General features: G+C 34.3%; 2 protein-coding genes across 3 annotated transcripts in view; one reads left to right on the forward strand and one right to left on the reverse strand.

Annotated features, from left to right (window-relative positions):
* The window catches only part of LOC110450466 (cilia- and flagella-associated protein 61-like), a 63,014-nt gene extending 50,981 nt beyond the window's left edge, over positions 1 to 12,033 (reverse strand). Inside the window, exons 1-13 of one of the 2 annotated variants that reach the window (XM_021498010.1) lie at positions 11,973 to 12,033; positions 11,305 to 11,463; positions 10,489 to 10,784; positions 9,408 to 9,534; positions 8,627 to 8,759; positions 7,699 to 7,858; positions 6,728 to 6,904; positions 6,357 to 6,535; positions 5,540 to 5,679; positions 5,061 to 5,169; positions 3,859 to 3,929; positions 3,046 to 3,172; positions 473 to 496 (exon numbers count right to left, since the gene is read on the reverse strand). In XM_021498010.1, coding sequence (XP_021353685.1) covers positions 473 to 496; positions 3,046 to 3,172; positions 3,859 to 3,929; positions 5,061 to 5,169; positions 5,540 to 5,679; positions 6,357 to 6,535; positions 6,728 to 6,904; positions 7,699 to 7,858; positions 8,627 to 8,759; positions 9,408 to 9,534; positions 10,489 to 10,784; positions 11,305 to 11,450 — 1,689 coding nt within the window. In that variant the 5' untranslated portion in view covers positions 11,451 to 11,463; positions 11,973 to 12,033. The remainder of the gene's footprint in view (positions 1 to 472; positions 497 to 3,045; positions 3,173 to 3,858; positions 3,930 to 5,060; positions 5,170 to 5,539; positions 5,680 to 6,356; positions 6,536 to 6,727; positions 6,905 to 7,698; positions 7,859 to 8,626; positions 8,760 to 9,407; positions 9,535 to 10,488; positions 10,785 to 11,304; positions 11,464 to 11,972) is intronic. The other variant, XM_021498011.1, reaches the window with a different exon arrangement.
* Positions 12,034 to 12,210: 177 nt separating this feature from the next.
* Positions 12,211 to 16,608, forward strand: part of LOC110450468 (crooked neck-like protein 1) — a 17,506-nt gene continuing 13,108 nt past the window's right edge. The window contains exons 1-5 of the mRNA XM_021498014.1: positions 12,211 to 12,342; positions 13,026 to 13,115; positions 13,696 to 13,758; positions 14,216 to 14,307; positions 16,185 to 16,268. Of these exons, the coding sequence (XP_021353689.1) occupies positions 12,295 to 12,342; positions 13,026 to 13,115; positions 13,696 to 13,758; positions 14,216 to 14,307; positions 16,185 to 16,268 (377 nt within the window). The 5' untranslated portion in view covers positions 12,211 to 12,294. The remainder of the gene's footprint in view (positions 12,343 to 13,025; positions 13,116 to 13,695; positions 13,759 to 14,215; positions 14,308 to 16,184; positions 16,269 to 16,608) is intronic.

A 16,608-nucleotide genomic window follows, 5' to 3' on the forward strand; every position in this document is an offset into this window, starting at 1 on the left:
TTATGACTAAATATCATATTCACTCCTTCACATCTGTAATTACCGTATGTTAAACATCAATTAATCCGCTGAAATGTCATGTTAGCCATTGTTTCTTTTTATAATGATATACATACAAGAAACATATTATATATTAAAATTTCCACAAAACGTGATATTTTCACCCATTCAGATTTTTGGTCCTCTTGCTTTTTCAAACAAATTTGTCGGAAGTTAAATTTTATGTAAGGAACTATGAACTTTATGTTAATTTTTTGCAATGTGTTGAATATGCCTTCTCGTTCAAGTTCCCAAAAATAAATGTGGCGAAAATTTCCCGTTTCATGGTATGCGTTCTAATGACTACATTAACCAATTTAATGGAACATTACAGTCAATTCATCGACCAATCATCAAGCTTAGAGTCAATACATCGACCAATCATCAAGCTAAGAGTCAATACATCACCCAATCGTTAAGCTTCTATACTTACTTTTCCCAGGTCGGTTTGCAAGAACTAGGTTATATAGTAGGAATATGGGTCAATGTCAAAGTTAAAAATAGATTCTTAGGAGATGCATATACTGTATAAGAAATAAAACATCTACCCTTGCATGTCACATATAGAAGAGATCAGATCCAAGACATTGCTATTTGAACTTTAAATGACCAGACAGATGTTTTTAAAGTAAAATTGTAAGCTACATGTTTTTTTTATTTTCCCAAAATGATGTTTTTATAAAGATCTAAGTAAGGTAGATTTTACTTATGATGACAATGTTGTTACTCGCTATAAATGATTTTTTTATAAAGATCTAAGTAAGGTAGATTTTACGCATAATGGCAATGTTGTTACTGGCTATAAATGATGTTTTTAAAAAGATCGAAATAAGGTAGATTTTACTTATGATGACAATGTTGTTACTCGCTATAAATGATGTTTTTATAAAGATCTAAGTAAGGTAGATTTTACGCATAATGGCAATGTTGTTACTGGCTATAAATGATGTTTTTGTAAAGATCTAAATAAGGGAGATTTTACTTATGATGACAATGTTGTTACTGGCTTTAAATGATGTTTTTATAAAGATCTAAATAAGGTTGATTTTACTTATGATGACAATGTTGTTACTGGCTATAAATGATGTTTTTTATAAAGATCTAAGTAAGGTAGATTTTACGCATAATGGCAATGTTGTTACTGGCTATAAATGATGTTTTTGTAAAGATCTAAGTAAGGTAGATTTTACTTATGATGACAATGTTGTTACTCGCTATAAATGATTTTTTTATAAAGATCTAAGTAAGGTAGATTTTACGCATAATGGCAATGTTGTTACTGGCTATAAATGATGTTTTTTATAAAGATCTAAGTAAGGTAGATTTTACGTATACTGACAATGTTGTTACTGGCTATAAATGATGTTTTTTATAAAGATCTAAGTAAGGTAGATTTTAGGTATAATGACAATGTTGTTACTGGCTATAAATGATGTTTTTTATAAAGATCTAAGTAAGGTAGATTTTACGCATAATGGCAATGTTGTTACTGGCTATAAATGATGTTTTTTATAAAGATCTAAGTAAGGTAGATTTTACTTATGATGACAATGTTGTTACTCGCTATAAATGATTTTTTTATAAAGATCTAAGTAAGGTAGATTTTACTTATGATGACAATGTTGTTACTCGCTATAAATGATTTTTTTATAAAGATCTAAGTAAGGTAGATTTTATTTATGATGACAATGTTGTTACTGGCTATAAATTATGTTTTTATAAAGATCTAAATAAGGTAGATTTTACGTATAATGACAATGTTGTTACTGGCTATAAATGATGTTTTTATAAAGATCTAAGTAAGGTAGATTTTACGCATAATGGCAATGTTGTTACTGGCTATAAATGATGTTTTTGTAAAGATCTAAATAAGGTAGATTTTACGTATAATGACAATGTTGTTACTGGCTGTAAATGATGTTTTTATAAAGATCTAAATAAGGTTGATTTTACTTATGATGACAATGTTGTTACTGGCTATAAATTATGTTTTTATAAAGATCTAAATAAGGTAGATTTCACTTATGATGACAATGTTGTAACTGGCTATAAATGATGTTATTATAAATATCTAAATAAGGTAGATTTTACTTATGATGACAATGTTGTTACTGGCTATAAATGATGTTTTTAAAAAGATCGAAATAAGGTAGATTTTACTTATGATGGCAATGTTATTACTGGCTATAAATGATGTTTTTATAAAGATCTAAGTAAGGTAGATTTTACGTATGATGACAATGTTGTTACTGGCTATAAATGATGTTTTTATAAAGATCTAAATAAGGTAGATTTGACTTATGATGACAATGTTGTTACCGGCTATAAATGATGTTTTTATAAAGATCTAAGTAAGGTAGATTTTACGTATAATGACAATGTTGTTACTGGCTATAAATGATGTTTTTATAAAGATCTAAGTAAGGTAGATTTTAGGTATAATGACAATGTTGTTACTGGCTATAAATGAAGTTTTTATAAAGATCTAAATAAGGTAGATTTTACTTATGATGACAGTGTTGTTACTGGCTATAAATGATGTTTTTAAAAAGATCGAAATAAGGTAGATTTTACTTATGATGGCAATGTTATTACTGGCTATAAATGATGTTTTTATAAAGATCTAAGTAAGGTAGATTTTAGGTATAATGACAATGTTGTTACTGGCTATAAATGAAGTTTTTATAAAGATCTAAATAAGGTAGATTTTACTTATGATGACAGTGTTGTTACTGGCTATAAATGATGTTTTTAAAAAGATCGAAATAAGGTAGATTTTACTTATGATGACAGTGTTGTTACTGGCTATAAATGATGTTTTTAAAAAGATCGAAATAAGGTAGATTTTACTTATGATGACAATGTTGTTACTGGCTATAGATTGATAAACACCAATCGCTCTGCTGTGGAAAATAACATCCCTTCCCAAACCCAAAGCCAAGTAAAGTTGAAAATAGTAGAGGTCAATCCTCAGAAGTGCGGAAAAAGAGAGAAAGTCCTTTTTACCTCATCTCTCCTTGCCTGGTTGTACTGTTTGAGGTCGGCCATCAGGTTATCCTGAAGGCTGACAGTCTTTACCAGTTTCTCCACTCCCGCTGTGTCCTTTGTACAGGCTGGACGTACATTGAAATCTCTGTCAAATCCAAATCAAATGTCAAGTTTATTTGAAATTCAGAATCCCCTCTACACATGAAAAAGAAAAGTCTCAAACATTGTGTTTGAATCCTTGCATTATAAATAAAGTCTGTTTTCTATTTAAAACTCTTACTGTAGAAATCAAAAAATTTTGTGAGGTTTTTAATTTCATTGATTCATCCACGAATTCATAGGTCTGCAAAGTAATTACAAGTTTGATATAAAGCTACTCTTCGTTTGAGTGGGTACTCATAATCCACAAATACATGTACCCACGAAATGTGTTTTTTTAAGACAACACGAAATTTGGATCCAACGAAAAAATCTGACTTCACAGTATTACTTACTAGTATGTGAGAGCTGAGATAGTATTGAGGTAGGAGAGGAGGATGGGAAACGGTAGAAGTAGGGATGTAGGGTAGCGGGTTGGAGGGAAGCGGGTGGAGGTAGCGGGTAGGAGGGTAGGGGGTAGAGGTAGGGTGTTGAAGGTAGGGGGTTGGAAGTAGGGGGTAGAGGTAGGGGGTTGGAGTTAGGGGGCAGAGATAGGGGGTAGAGGTAGGGGGTTGGAGGGTAGCGGGTGGAGATATAGGGTTGGAGGTAGCGGGTGGAGGTAGGGGGTTAAAGGTGGTATTTGGTGCACAGTATGGGGTAGAGGTACAATAATGTGCACTGTGCAATACTTACTTCATCAACCCTGATCGGTGGAAGACGTACAATTCCTGTGACAGAGTACTGGGACAGCGTGGTGTCACCCTCTGGAAACACAACAAAAATGTTAAGAATTTTAATCCTACTTGGAATGTAGCTAGTTGCACAAGGCATGATTTAAAAATTGGCATGATTGAGAGAGGGGAGGGAAATTTTCTTTTACAACTTTTTATTGTAATATGGGATAAATGTGATCAACAGTGAACATTTGTTAAACAGCTCCTTCATATTCAAATATTTCCATTCATTACAGTTGTACAGGTTATTTACTGGGAATTATCGGTACGAACAAAAGTAACATCTTCAAAAGTGATGATCACACGGCTGATTGTGACATCAAAAAATACAAAGATGACATGTGACTGTAGCATCCAATCAAATGTTTTGACAAATAACGGGCAATCTCCTGCCATTATGTGAAAAGTGATTAGCAGATTATTAATTGGTTTGGTTTATGTTTTATAGGATTTAACGTCCTATTAACAGCTAAGGTCATTTAAGGTTGTGCCTCCATGTGTGTTGTGTGTGCGTGCATGTGTGTATGTGTGCTGGAGACAGGGTATATTGGTGAATTTGCCTCTTTATGATAGCCGCGTATCTGCTGCCGACTTTATAGTGCTACCTTACTGAAATATACTGCCAAAGGCCCCCAGCACAGCATTCCAATTTGGCACATTATACAGACAACGGGTGAACCAGTTGTAATCCCCTTGAAGATCATACATATTTCACTTGGATATGTATATTTTTTATTGACTGATGTTTTCATATTTTTATCACTAGTGAAATTTGAAATATGTTTACAATAATATACATCAGTTTAGAAATATGTTATATCAAAGTCTCACTTTATAGACAAACAATGTATGTATTAAACATATGTCGCAAAGTTTCAAGACCGACTGGTCCCTTTGTCAAACTATGACCGAGTAAGCGATTTGTATTGTTAACATGTACAGCGAAATCGTATATTTCATATGTCACTCAACTCGGAACGTTTTGCCTATCGATATAGAGTGTGTACACACTGTGTCAAAAAAAGGTTACTGGTAGAGTGTAGATTTAGCCCCCTCTCCCGTCAGGTCAGTATGCTGTACTAGTGAAATATATCTGATATTCAAGCCAGTAACTATTCAGTATTCTCCAGCATCAACATTCACCAGAGCTCTGGAACTTACCACAAACCCTTGGAGGAGCGGAAACTCCGGGACAAGGTGGGGCACAGTAATCACACTAAAGTCAAACTGTGGGAACAGGGAGAAAGCCTTGGTCAGGAAATCGGACGACCTGGACAACGAAAAATAAATTCAAACTCTCCATCGTTGCTGTACATCATAGATACATCATAACTGATTTTCTTTTAAAAAATTGCCAGAAACAGTCATAAATATAGTTTATATAATTCAATAATAAAAAAAAAATTGAATCAATTTAGACAGAGTGTAAAGTAAAACCTTCATCTGAATCAAAAGTTCAAATTTAACTGCAGAAAAACAACCAATTTTTGATATCTGTTTTAATATTTTGAATGGATAAGTTTCCAAGATCGAAGGGAAAATAATTCCAAATTTGCTGAAAAGATGCACTTCAAACCCAACACGAGTAACTGATACATATTTAATATTTCAATAGTTGAGGAAGAAAATATTTAATCTACCTCATTTCAAATCTTTCATCAATGCAGAAAAGCTGAATGCTGAATGCGTTGACCTCCCCTTTGTATGACGGCACGAAGCGTTTCGGCAGACTTGACAAAGGAGTAATTGGCTTGATTGGGGTAGCAAGTCTCGAAGACATCTAAAACACAAAACCATGTTTCAAGTTATTTTCTGAGACAGAGATATCTTAAGGTGTTGTCAATTCAATACAGAAAAATAACAGTGATGATATATGGCCTCGGTGTATGAAGCAAACATTATAAGTTTCATTTTGCTAATTTAAATGGGGTACATTCGCGTTACCGGTTGAAACGGTTGAACCGGTTGAACCTGTAAAGAAAACGACAGGTACAGATTTGGACCGAGGCTGACCTCAGGAAAATTTGGTACGTGTAGATTGAGGGGTCCAGACGTACCTGGCCGAAACTAAACTGCTGAATATTGCTAGTTTGCGTTATTTCTTTCTAAAACAATGTCAAGCCACATGTAGTTTTTAAGATACGTTATGTAATTTAGTGGACGCGTGAGAGAAGGGCATAATATTCTTGATACATTGTTTTTTATTCTCCGAAACTGTGGATTTTTAGCTCTGCTTATAGAACGGTCCAAGTGTGTTCGTTTATCGTGGAAAATTTCTGCGCCACACGTACCGTTTCAACCGGTAACGCGAATGTAGCCCTGATAAAAATCTTTCAAAAATTAGTGTTCCGTTTCTAATCAGCCACAAAATATCATGAAACTGATGACATCTGTCTACAACACAACATTTGTATTTCAAGAGCGTGGATAAGCATTCTATAAAGATATTTGGCTTACCTCATCTCTTACAGAGCTCTTGCGACTTGACGCCTGTGAGTTGCGGTCCTCTGCCTCCTTGGCGACCTCTGCAACCACCACAGCACTGTCGCTCAGTAGGGACGTCGCACTCTCACGCATGTGAGCATCGCTGAGTTTGGACTGGATTTTATTGACGTCTTCTGCACTTGTACTTCCAGCTGCATTTGAAAGAAGAAAACATTTTCATAGAATTAATCATTTGACAGGTCGTTCTTATAACTAACCAGAGTATTTCTGATGTTTCTAATTTTAACAATTGATTCACATTTGATATATAAGAGACCACAGGATCTTACTCCTTGTGCTCCTACACAGGATCTTACCCCTTGAGCTCCTACACAGGATCTTACCCCTTGAGCTCCTCCCACTTGAGTGCTGACTGCTGGTTTTCTTGTCCTCAACTTTCTCTGAGGCAGACACCTCCGTACCCTCATTCTTCGTGCCCTCAGTACCAGAAGTTGGTTCTCCTTCCGCCTTTCCTGATCCTCCGGACTTTTGTGATCCTCTGGAAGATGGTCGCTCTTCTTCTGAAATTTTAAATAAAATCTAAAACCTTGCTTGCTATAGGTGCCATATATGAATAAAATGGGAAAACAAAACAAAAGTGTTTAACCAAGAAAATTGATTTTTTTGCAACTGTTGAGATATTTTAAATTGTGCCTAATTTTAAAATAATTTCCAGAAGAAATGAAGTTTCGTCTGAATTTATAGATATTTTTTTTTGCGTTTTTTTTTATTATGTATTCTGGGATTCACATTCTTAGAATTTAGTCAGCAAATTAAACTTAATTACTTTTCTTGTGCATGTATTGAAAATGAAAGGATATTAACAGAGCAGAACTTAAGCAATTGTAGTAATTTGAATGACTGCTTCAATATAGCACGCTGACATCATGTACATGTTTTATCTTTTATCACCGACTTTGGTGAAATTATCGTTAAGGAGACCTTCTTCAACTTTGGTGACGGTTGCAAATTCAGTCACACATATCATGTCAAAAACAATTGTTTGATAAATTTTGGAAAAAAAAGTCGCTTAATTTCATCAAATGTGGTCTTTTAGCATAATCTTTGGGTTCAGTAATGTGTGGTCACACTTGTCACGTTAGACAGATGGTCATTTGAGCAGATTTGACTGTAAATAAGTAGGAAGGGTGATGAGCTTCCCACTGACCTAGTAAAAAATTGTGTCACAACAAGAATCACATGACTGCGTTTAGCTGTTACAGAACAATGGCAGATATTCTTGATTTAAAGTTTTAATTTATCAATCTTGAAAGGTCTAAAATAACTTTTTTCTTCAGGTGATATATTTTAATACCTGGAGGGGGTGAAGGTGTTGGAGTTTTCGGTGCTGCCAAGTTGTCCTCTGCGTGTGGTTTTCGGAGACCGTGGAATGGCCCAAGCTCAAAACATTCATTCAACAAGGGAGCATTTACATCATCGCTGATACTCATAAATCCAATAGCTGTGCCTTCCACCTTAAAATACCAAAATCAATGTTTAAGTCTATTATATCACCAGGTGATTAAAATACAATGTAACTGCTGGTCTGTTATAATTTATTTAAGGATCCCAATACCACTGCCAAAAAATGAATCTAAGTGTTGGAAACTTTTTTATCCAGCATGACTATAGCTTTGATAAATCATTCCTGAAAAGAAAACTATACATTGCAGAACTTTTACGAGAAATAATAAAGATGAAATAAACAAAACAAAACGCAATCAGACACTGTGTTCTGAGTGTAAAAGAATCAGTGGGGCTGGACAGGGGTTTGAACCCGAAACTTCAGATTGATTTAGATTGCTCTGTCTGATTGAGGTACCTGGACGACGGAAGTGTCCTACCCCAACTGTGCTACAGTTATAACCAAACGGAAGTTAAGGGGAGGTAACTGTAAATAGGAAAAACGACAGGGGGCAGTGGAACAGGGAACCTCAACATCATCTCACCTGTTTGAGATAATAAAATAATCTACGAATTACCATTTTGTTATAAAATAATCTGATCACTGTACAGTGTTAATATTGTAAGTGTTATTCTTATGTTTAACTCTTTGGCTGCATCAGGCGGTAATTCTCGCCCATGTAGCTAGGCGGTAATCCTCGCTCATGTAGCTAGGCAGCAATCCTCGCCCATGTAGCTAGGCAGTAATCCTCGCCCATGTAGCTAGGCAGTAATCCTTGCCCATGTAGCTAGGCAGTAATCTTCGCCCATGTCAATTTTACTGTCTACCACATGCTCACCTCAGCTACCAAGCACTGCATGTGTTCGTCCTGCGCCTCCACGAGCTCTGCCAGGAAAAAGTCTCCGTAGGTCATGTTCAACATGTCACTTTGGCGAGTGAAAATCGGGGTGAGGTCATCATGGTCCTCAACGCTGAAAGATCAGACAAGACACCGCAGACTTAAACATATGTCAGATTTAACAGTTAACAAATATCTGATTTACATCATGAATTTTTTCATAAATCAGAAATGTTTGTAATATATACGTTATGTGGTTGGGTGATATGTCCATGATCTATGATCATAGGTATACCAAATTGTATTTTCAAATCATCTAAAATCAGTCAGACAGTCACTCTTATTTCATCTCAGGACAATCATTTCTTTTGTAAGCTTCCACTTACATTTATTGTAGTCTTATACAGTTAGGTGACTGAATTGAATCTATTTAGACAAAAGACAAAATTGTATGCCTGGTATTTAAAGGAACATATTTCATTCATTGAATGTACATGCTGTCTGCACTGCCTGTTTATGTTTCAGGCAGATTTTGAGGCAGTACCATTTATCATTTATTAACACAAGCAGGGACAAAGGGGCCCCAAAACAGGAGGTGTATTTGGGCAATTTCTTATCTCACTTTGAAACCAAGGAATACGATTCTATCAAAGTATGTGTTGGAACTGATCATCGTATCAAATTAGAAAAAATAAGCTTTAAAGATTTTTAAAAAATGAAATCATTTTACTGATTTTTGTTGGAACTCTTTTTTTAGATAAGGTAAAGATAAAGCACACACGTGGCCTTCCTGACGTGGAGGACAGGCACATGGTCGTGTCTGTGACACACAAACAGGGCACCGCTTACTCCATCGCTAACTCCCTCTGTCTTATCTACCTGCTTGAAAACTTCATCCAAAGCAGATTCTGGAAAAAAAATAAAAATTTGTTTCAGTTTTTTTTTACTTATTAATTGGGCCATAACAATATACTGATACACAGAAACAAACTACAGTATAGCAGGATATTTCTGCGGGGATGATATTTTCGTGATTTCGCAGGTCCATAATTTGATCGTGAAACTATGAAAACAAAGCTGCGATAATTAACTTCATAACTGTAATGTCATCATGGATAGCGAGCATGTGGTTGTAACGATTCATATAAATCAAGAGTAATACAAGATGTTTGAAAATAGATGTTTAACAAAATACAAAGCCTACCTGGTATTCATTTGAATATCTGATACTTTATATGCGGAGTGTCAAGTCTCTGTGCTAAAATACTGTGAAAATTTAGTTCCTTTACATGTCTAGATTGCAAAATTGTACTCTGTGTAAATTTTTATTTCTAATTTTGGGTCAAATTTGTGAGCATTACATATTGTTCCACTACTGCAGCTCATCAAGGTGAAATTTCAACAAATCTAATATCACATGTTTAAAACAACAATAATTCCAAAGATATCTTTTTTTTGTATATATTGTAAACATTGCAGGGGTTTTAGGCTAGACATATATGCTATTTACTGTATACCGAGAAACTTTGGTCTAGTCAAATTTCGCTCTTCACTGGTATTATCCATTTTCACACAATGTTATTTTCGCCCTTTACAAAATTTTACTATGCATTGTATGTTGTATGCTTATTTTCACCATCGAAATAAATTCACCCTCATTATGGAGGGCAAAAAAGGGGAAAGCTAAACTGCAGCAAAAACATTCCAGTGTACAGTAATTCTTTTAACATTTTAAACCTTATTTATTCAGTTTACAATAAACTGTTTTGAATAAATCAGATTTTTCTTTAACTACAAAGTGTCTTTTTTAAATATTTAAATAGAAACAATAAAATTGTCTACCATTGTTCATGTATACAAACCTGGGTAAGCCTTCATAGGCACAAACAGGTAGAGAAAGTGGAGATCTGGCACAGCATTAAATGCAGTCCTGATGATTTCTCTGCAGCATCCGTGGGCGTAGTCAGATTTGCCCACAAAGTAATGCATAAACAATGTGTTCAGGGCTGTACTCTTCTCGTTGCCGTAACTGTTCTTTATCCAAGACTCCCAGCTAGCTTGGTCAACCTCCGGAATGTTCGGGTAATCAAAGAATGCAGCATGGCCAAGTATGTCTTCTTTATCGTTACATAGTGTGACGGCCAGAACAGCTTTCTCACTGAAATATGTACATTTTACATATTCAGTTTCTTCAAGTTCAAAATGTTAAGAATTTCATTAAAATGGACTTTAATGAAATGAAATATAGACATATATGAACATTCAAATTGTCATACAGTAGAAATTCATTATAATGCCACCATTTGTCCAGAGAAATCTTGGCGTTATAGAAGGGTTTTGCAATAGATGGAGGGAAATGTTTAAAGGGATTATTAAGAAAACAAGAAAAAGGGAAATTGAAATATGTTGGCAGTAAACAAGGCGGCAAATAAAATGAGGGGTATTATATTGAGGTTTCATATCAGAACAAACCTTATTGTTGCAATCTCTGAAAATTTTAGTAATTATCCCTACAATTTAAAGTCATTTTTTAAGTGCAACATTTTATTGCAGAGAAGTTTAACTCTAAAATGTACTATAGGCCTATATACAAATCACAAAATTATATTCAAAGTCCAAGTAAAACTTTGATTGGTCATTCCTCTACCAAGGTATGTATAAATTGATTTGTGACTTACATCAAGTTGACAATATTGACTCTACCAAAGAGTGCATCTGTATTTTCCTTGACAAGTTTGATAATATGTGGCGCATCAAGTGATTCTGTTCGACGAGCATTCACCACCTCTGGTGGACCATCCATAGGTAGAATTGTTGTAGCCATCCCGAACTTTTCTCTACAAAACAAAAACATAAAAGTTTATTCTACAGGTGTTCGTAATGACAAATAGGCAGAAGTGATTTATTATCTTTTCAATTTCGACACCTAAGATTTACTCAACAATAACAGATGAATAGAGTCAAATATTAGTATACTACAATCGTTATTTTTAAACAAAATCATGATTCAAAAACGTAAATCTTTTCTGATGCTGGGGGAGGGGAGCTGACAGGTGCTTGTTAGTTGTTGTGAAGCGATATACGATTTCTCTGTCATTGTATATGATAACCAGTGGATAATAAATGTTTTAAATGAAATACATGACATATTTGAGAGTTTAAAAAAAAAGTATCGAAATATTATGGGTCGATGTTTACAAATTTTACCTTCATAAACGAATCAAACACATCTGACAATTCGTTTCAACAAAATGAGGGATATCATTCAAGTAGGATATTGAAAAAAGTAAAATAAAATATATCTAGGGTCCTTATATCAGCTTAATTATTCTGAAAAACAACTTACATTTCCTCACTCGGCGATAAACTACAACTTTGCCGCCATTAGTGAGTCAAGTTGCATAGCAACAATACAACTTCCGTTTATATTAAAATAAAATTTGACCTTAAAACATAAATAGGTATGATTTTTTTGTGGCCTAATAATATGGCTTATTTAATTGATCTAAGTAAATATTAATGAAGTTTAGTTGTATATATAGTAACTATCGTTTTTCGTAACACCGTATCAACTTCCGTGAAAACTAGTTCCGGTTGTTATTTGTTAGGTGGGAAAAAGAGCACCTTTACTTTGTTTTTGAACACTAGTAGCAGTGAACAAATCAACAATGGAGACTGACGACGACGGAAAAAGGAAAATGCCAAAAGTGGCTAAGGTATATATTCTGTGGATATATGTATGTGTACGACCGGTCATCAAATGAACGATAAAATCATAATTTTCAGAGTCAATTGTGAATTGAGAAGTGATTGTGAATAATCATGATATGGCAACCGGCCTTGTGAATAACACATTGTCATTGTAGAGAAATAAAAACATAAGTTGTTTTAAGAAACAAGAATTTGCTGTGTTTACTTTATTTGCATGCAGCAAGCATAGTAAAAACGTTGTGTTGACGATTTTGTTCTGTGCTATGCTGTAGTTATCTCCCTTTTGCCATGAAAAAGTTATTTTCTAATATGTTCTGTTGCTAATAATATCGTGTCATAAACACTGTTTCTTTCTATTTATTTTCTTTAGTTTACATTATATTATGTGCAAGTTGGTGTTGTATGACAGCCTTTTGAAATCTCTATAAATGTGACTTACCATCAGTTTTCCTGGTTTTAATAGGCAATTAAATGCACCAAACATTGCAAAAAATAAAAATTACTCGACATGGTTCACATATAATTGATGGCAAAACAAATCAAACATACAGATGTTATTGTTATTTTCATTTGTTCAACCAGGCTTTCTTGTTTGCCGTTGTCTGGATGGTTCGTTCTGAACTCTTTGGAGTTATAATTACTCCGTCAGTAAACTCATTGACATGTTTAATATTGAAATCCTTTTTAGGTTAAGAATAAAATGCCAGCACCAGTACAGATTACAGCTGAACAATTGCTGAGAGAGGCCAAAGAAAGAGAACTTGAACTTGTCCCACCGGTAAGACATAATGTTATCTACAAACCCCTCTTACCACGTCAGGAATCAACATGCTTCCCTTCCGTTGATTGTTTGCAGATTTAATAATAAAAAGACTTTTTAACTAATTAATTCTATTTCATATTTTTAAAAAGTTCTAATGTTTGTGATTTCACTCAAATCTGTGTAATGTAACATAAATCCATAATATAAAAAAATAAATAAATAATAAGTCCTTTAAAACAAACCATTTTTTTGTTGCATGCTTTGCTTTTTGTTATGTACACTGACAGATGTACACATTTCAAACTTTTTGATTAAATCAGATGCTAAACCAACATTAGTTATAAATGACTGACCGACTCAATATCCTAGAGAGAGAAAAAACAGCAAAATAAAATTTAAAGTTTGAAATATTTTAGGTGGGTTTTTTTGTTTCATGTCGGTCAGATTTAGGCAAACAATGTTTTGCATTATTTTAAGCCTAATTAAAAAAAATATTATGATAAATTATTTCCTAAAATTTGATTTATTTTCATGCATGAAAACACAAAATGTAAATGTATTTATGTAATTAATAAGTATCTGAATCTTTGTACAGCCTCCGAAACAGAAGATTTCGGATCCAGATGAATTACAAGCATATAAAATGCGGAAAAGGAAGGTAAATCACTCATTTCTTCTACATTGAAAGAAAAAATGTAATGAAGTTTGTAATTTTAACCTTTCAGCAATAGAAGAAGACTGATATAGGCATATAGCCTGATTCTTTTGTCAATACTGTACTCACATCTTCCTTAATATATACAACTTATATGTTTGTATTATATATTTATTGTCAATAAAATACTTTTGAATTGAATTGGGGGGGAAAATCATCAATGATTCCCTGTAAATAGGGATTCAAAACACTGAAAGGGGTGAAACATGTTCATTTTAGTAAGTAAAGAAGTTTGAAATTTTAAAATTGAAATAGGATTAATATTCACATCATCAAAGAGTTGCATGTATACTATTTTAAGACTTTTCAGTTTCTACCCTGTTTTGTCAGAACATTTACATGGAAAATCTTAATTTTATATAGCTTATTTCAAATGTTCTTTTCTCACATAATATTCTAGATGTTTGAAGATAACATCAGGAAGAACCGGTCAGTGATGGTCAACTGGATCAAATATGCACAGTGGGAGGAGGCTCAGAAAGAAATACAAAGGTATTTAAACATGCCTAGCAACCAAAACGCAGGAACTAGACTTGAATATGTTTAGTAGGTTATAAGGGCCCTGTATCGGAGATACGGGTGCCTTATAGTAATCACTCTGTCTGTCTGTCCGTCCACAAATTTTGTTCCTGGCTAATAACTTTGGTATTAATTGACCGATTTACATGAAACTTGGTCAAGATGTTCAGTTCACAAAAATACACACTCAGGTAAAAAGTCAAAGGTCAAGGTCATAAGGTTCAGAGGTCCAGGTCAAATTTTGCATCTTTTCACTGATGAGCATTTTGTTATGACATGATGAAGCAAAGTTGATCAGAATTAAACAAGGAGTCAACTGACCAAAGGTCAAGGTCAAGTTTAGTAGCTTTTCACTAATGAGCATTTTATGACATTATGAAGCAAAGTTGGTCGAAATGAGATAAAGAGACATCCTCAGGTAAAAAGTCGAGGTCAAAGTCATTAGGTTCAAAGGTCAAGGTCTATTTTTGCATTTTTTCACTGATGAACATTTTGTTATGACACTATGAAGCAATGTTGGTTAGAATTAAATAATAAGTCAACTGACCAAAGATCAGGGTCACTGGGTCAATGGTCAATGTCATTTGGGTCCTAAGGTCAAAGACAAAGTGGATCTCTGACTTTGACCCTGGCTCTTGATGGAGGAGGTATTTAAAGTGAAATAAAACATGTCAAAGCTAACAAATGAGTATTGCACAAGTATTTACATTTCTGTTAGCCTAGCAAATATGGAGGTGGAAGGAAACAAGACTCACATCATAGTATATGTTAAATGAATATTTTGCTATATGGGCAGATTGCTTCTTGATGATTATGGCGGATATATTGCCACAAGACAGGGCCCTTACTGACCTGTCAGTGTTCTAGTTCCTTATGTGGTTGAATGGTTTGTCCTTTCACGATCAACACATTATTTTTTGATAGTTTTATATATGTGTTAGTTCCTGACCTTGACCAAGGTAACAGTTGAAAGTACAACTAACCTTTATAACAAAGTAACAAATTGTCATGTTTATTGCCTGAATAGATAAAAATGTAAACATATTTAATATTATATAGGATCTAATAAAAACATTGCATACACAATTTATAAATTTTGTTTAACCCTTTCATCCCTAGGCAACTTTAGTAGACTCTACCATACATTTATATGGATGAGTCCATTATGGTCCACAGTGGTGAAACTTTGAAAGGGTTAAAATCAACAAGAAAGTAGCGGTTACATATATGCTAGTATTATAGACAGCCTACTCGAGGGATGGTCTTCATGATGTGAACAAATGAGTTATCTGAAATCTTAGATAAACGTCTGTTATAAAAATTCTGTTGATGTAAACTGGTCAAAATGTATCGGCACTGTCGCATTAACACTGTTGACTGACTCGGTTATCTCGCCAGCATGCACTGACAAAGGGTGTTCCTGGAATGTATCGCATCTAGTATCACAGAATAGTCCAATTGTCCATGGTATTGTCTCCTACATTGTATATGTATTAAAGCTATAGCGGGGAAGATTGAACATTGAAGACCACGTTTTCTTGACAGACGTTGTTAATTGAATAGCTCGATTGCATAATGGGATTCTGTGACCTATTCACGTTGTTTGGGCTTTTTTGTGTTTTCTTCTATATAGGATACCCATTACTGACCAACTTCAGCAATCTGAAGATTATTGTCAGAGGAGGTCCTTAGTTCGATAACAGTATCAGTTATTACTAAAATTTTGTGATTTTACAGCTGTCTACTGTTGGTGATACTTACCAATCTTAAAGTACTTGTAAGAACTTTATAATAACCTGTTTATATTTTTATCTGTTCTTAAACTTAGTTTTTATGGGTGTTTTTTTCAGGGCTCGTTCCGTTTGGGAGAGAGCATTGGACGTGGATCACAGAACTGTTACTGTGTGGCTTAAATATGCTGAAATGGAAATGAGGTAAGAAATGAGAAAGGAAGGACAACCTCTGGACATTAACTATTAATTTCAGTATGTGATCTTTGGATCTGAAATTACAAATAAGGCATGTATTAGTTTTTAGGTCACCTGAGACAAAGTCTCAAGTGACCTATTGCGATCGCCTTTTGTCCGTCGTCCGTCCGTAAACAATTTACATTTTTCGACTTCTTCTCCAAAACCCCTGAACCAATTTCAATGAAATTTTGCAGGGACCTTCCATGGACAAAGGTCAACAAAAATAGTTGCCGGTTTAGTCCTAAGCCCCCAGGGGCCTGAGGGGCGGGGCCAAAAAGGGTCAAATTGACTAAAATTTCAAAAA

This window comes from Mizuhopecten yessoensis, unplaced genomic scaffold (genome assembly GCF_002113885.1).
Source record: "Mizuhopecten yessoensis strain PY_sf001 unplaced genomic scaffold, ASM211388v2 scaffold5229, whole genome shotgun sequence".
NCBI classification, from domain to species: domain Eukaryota; kingdom Metazoa; phylum Mollusca; class Bivalvia; order Pectinida; family Pectinidae; genus Mizuhopecten; species Mizuhopecten yessoensis.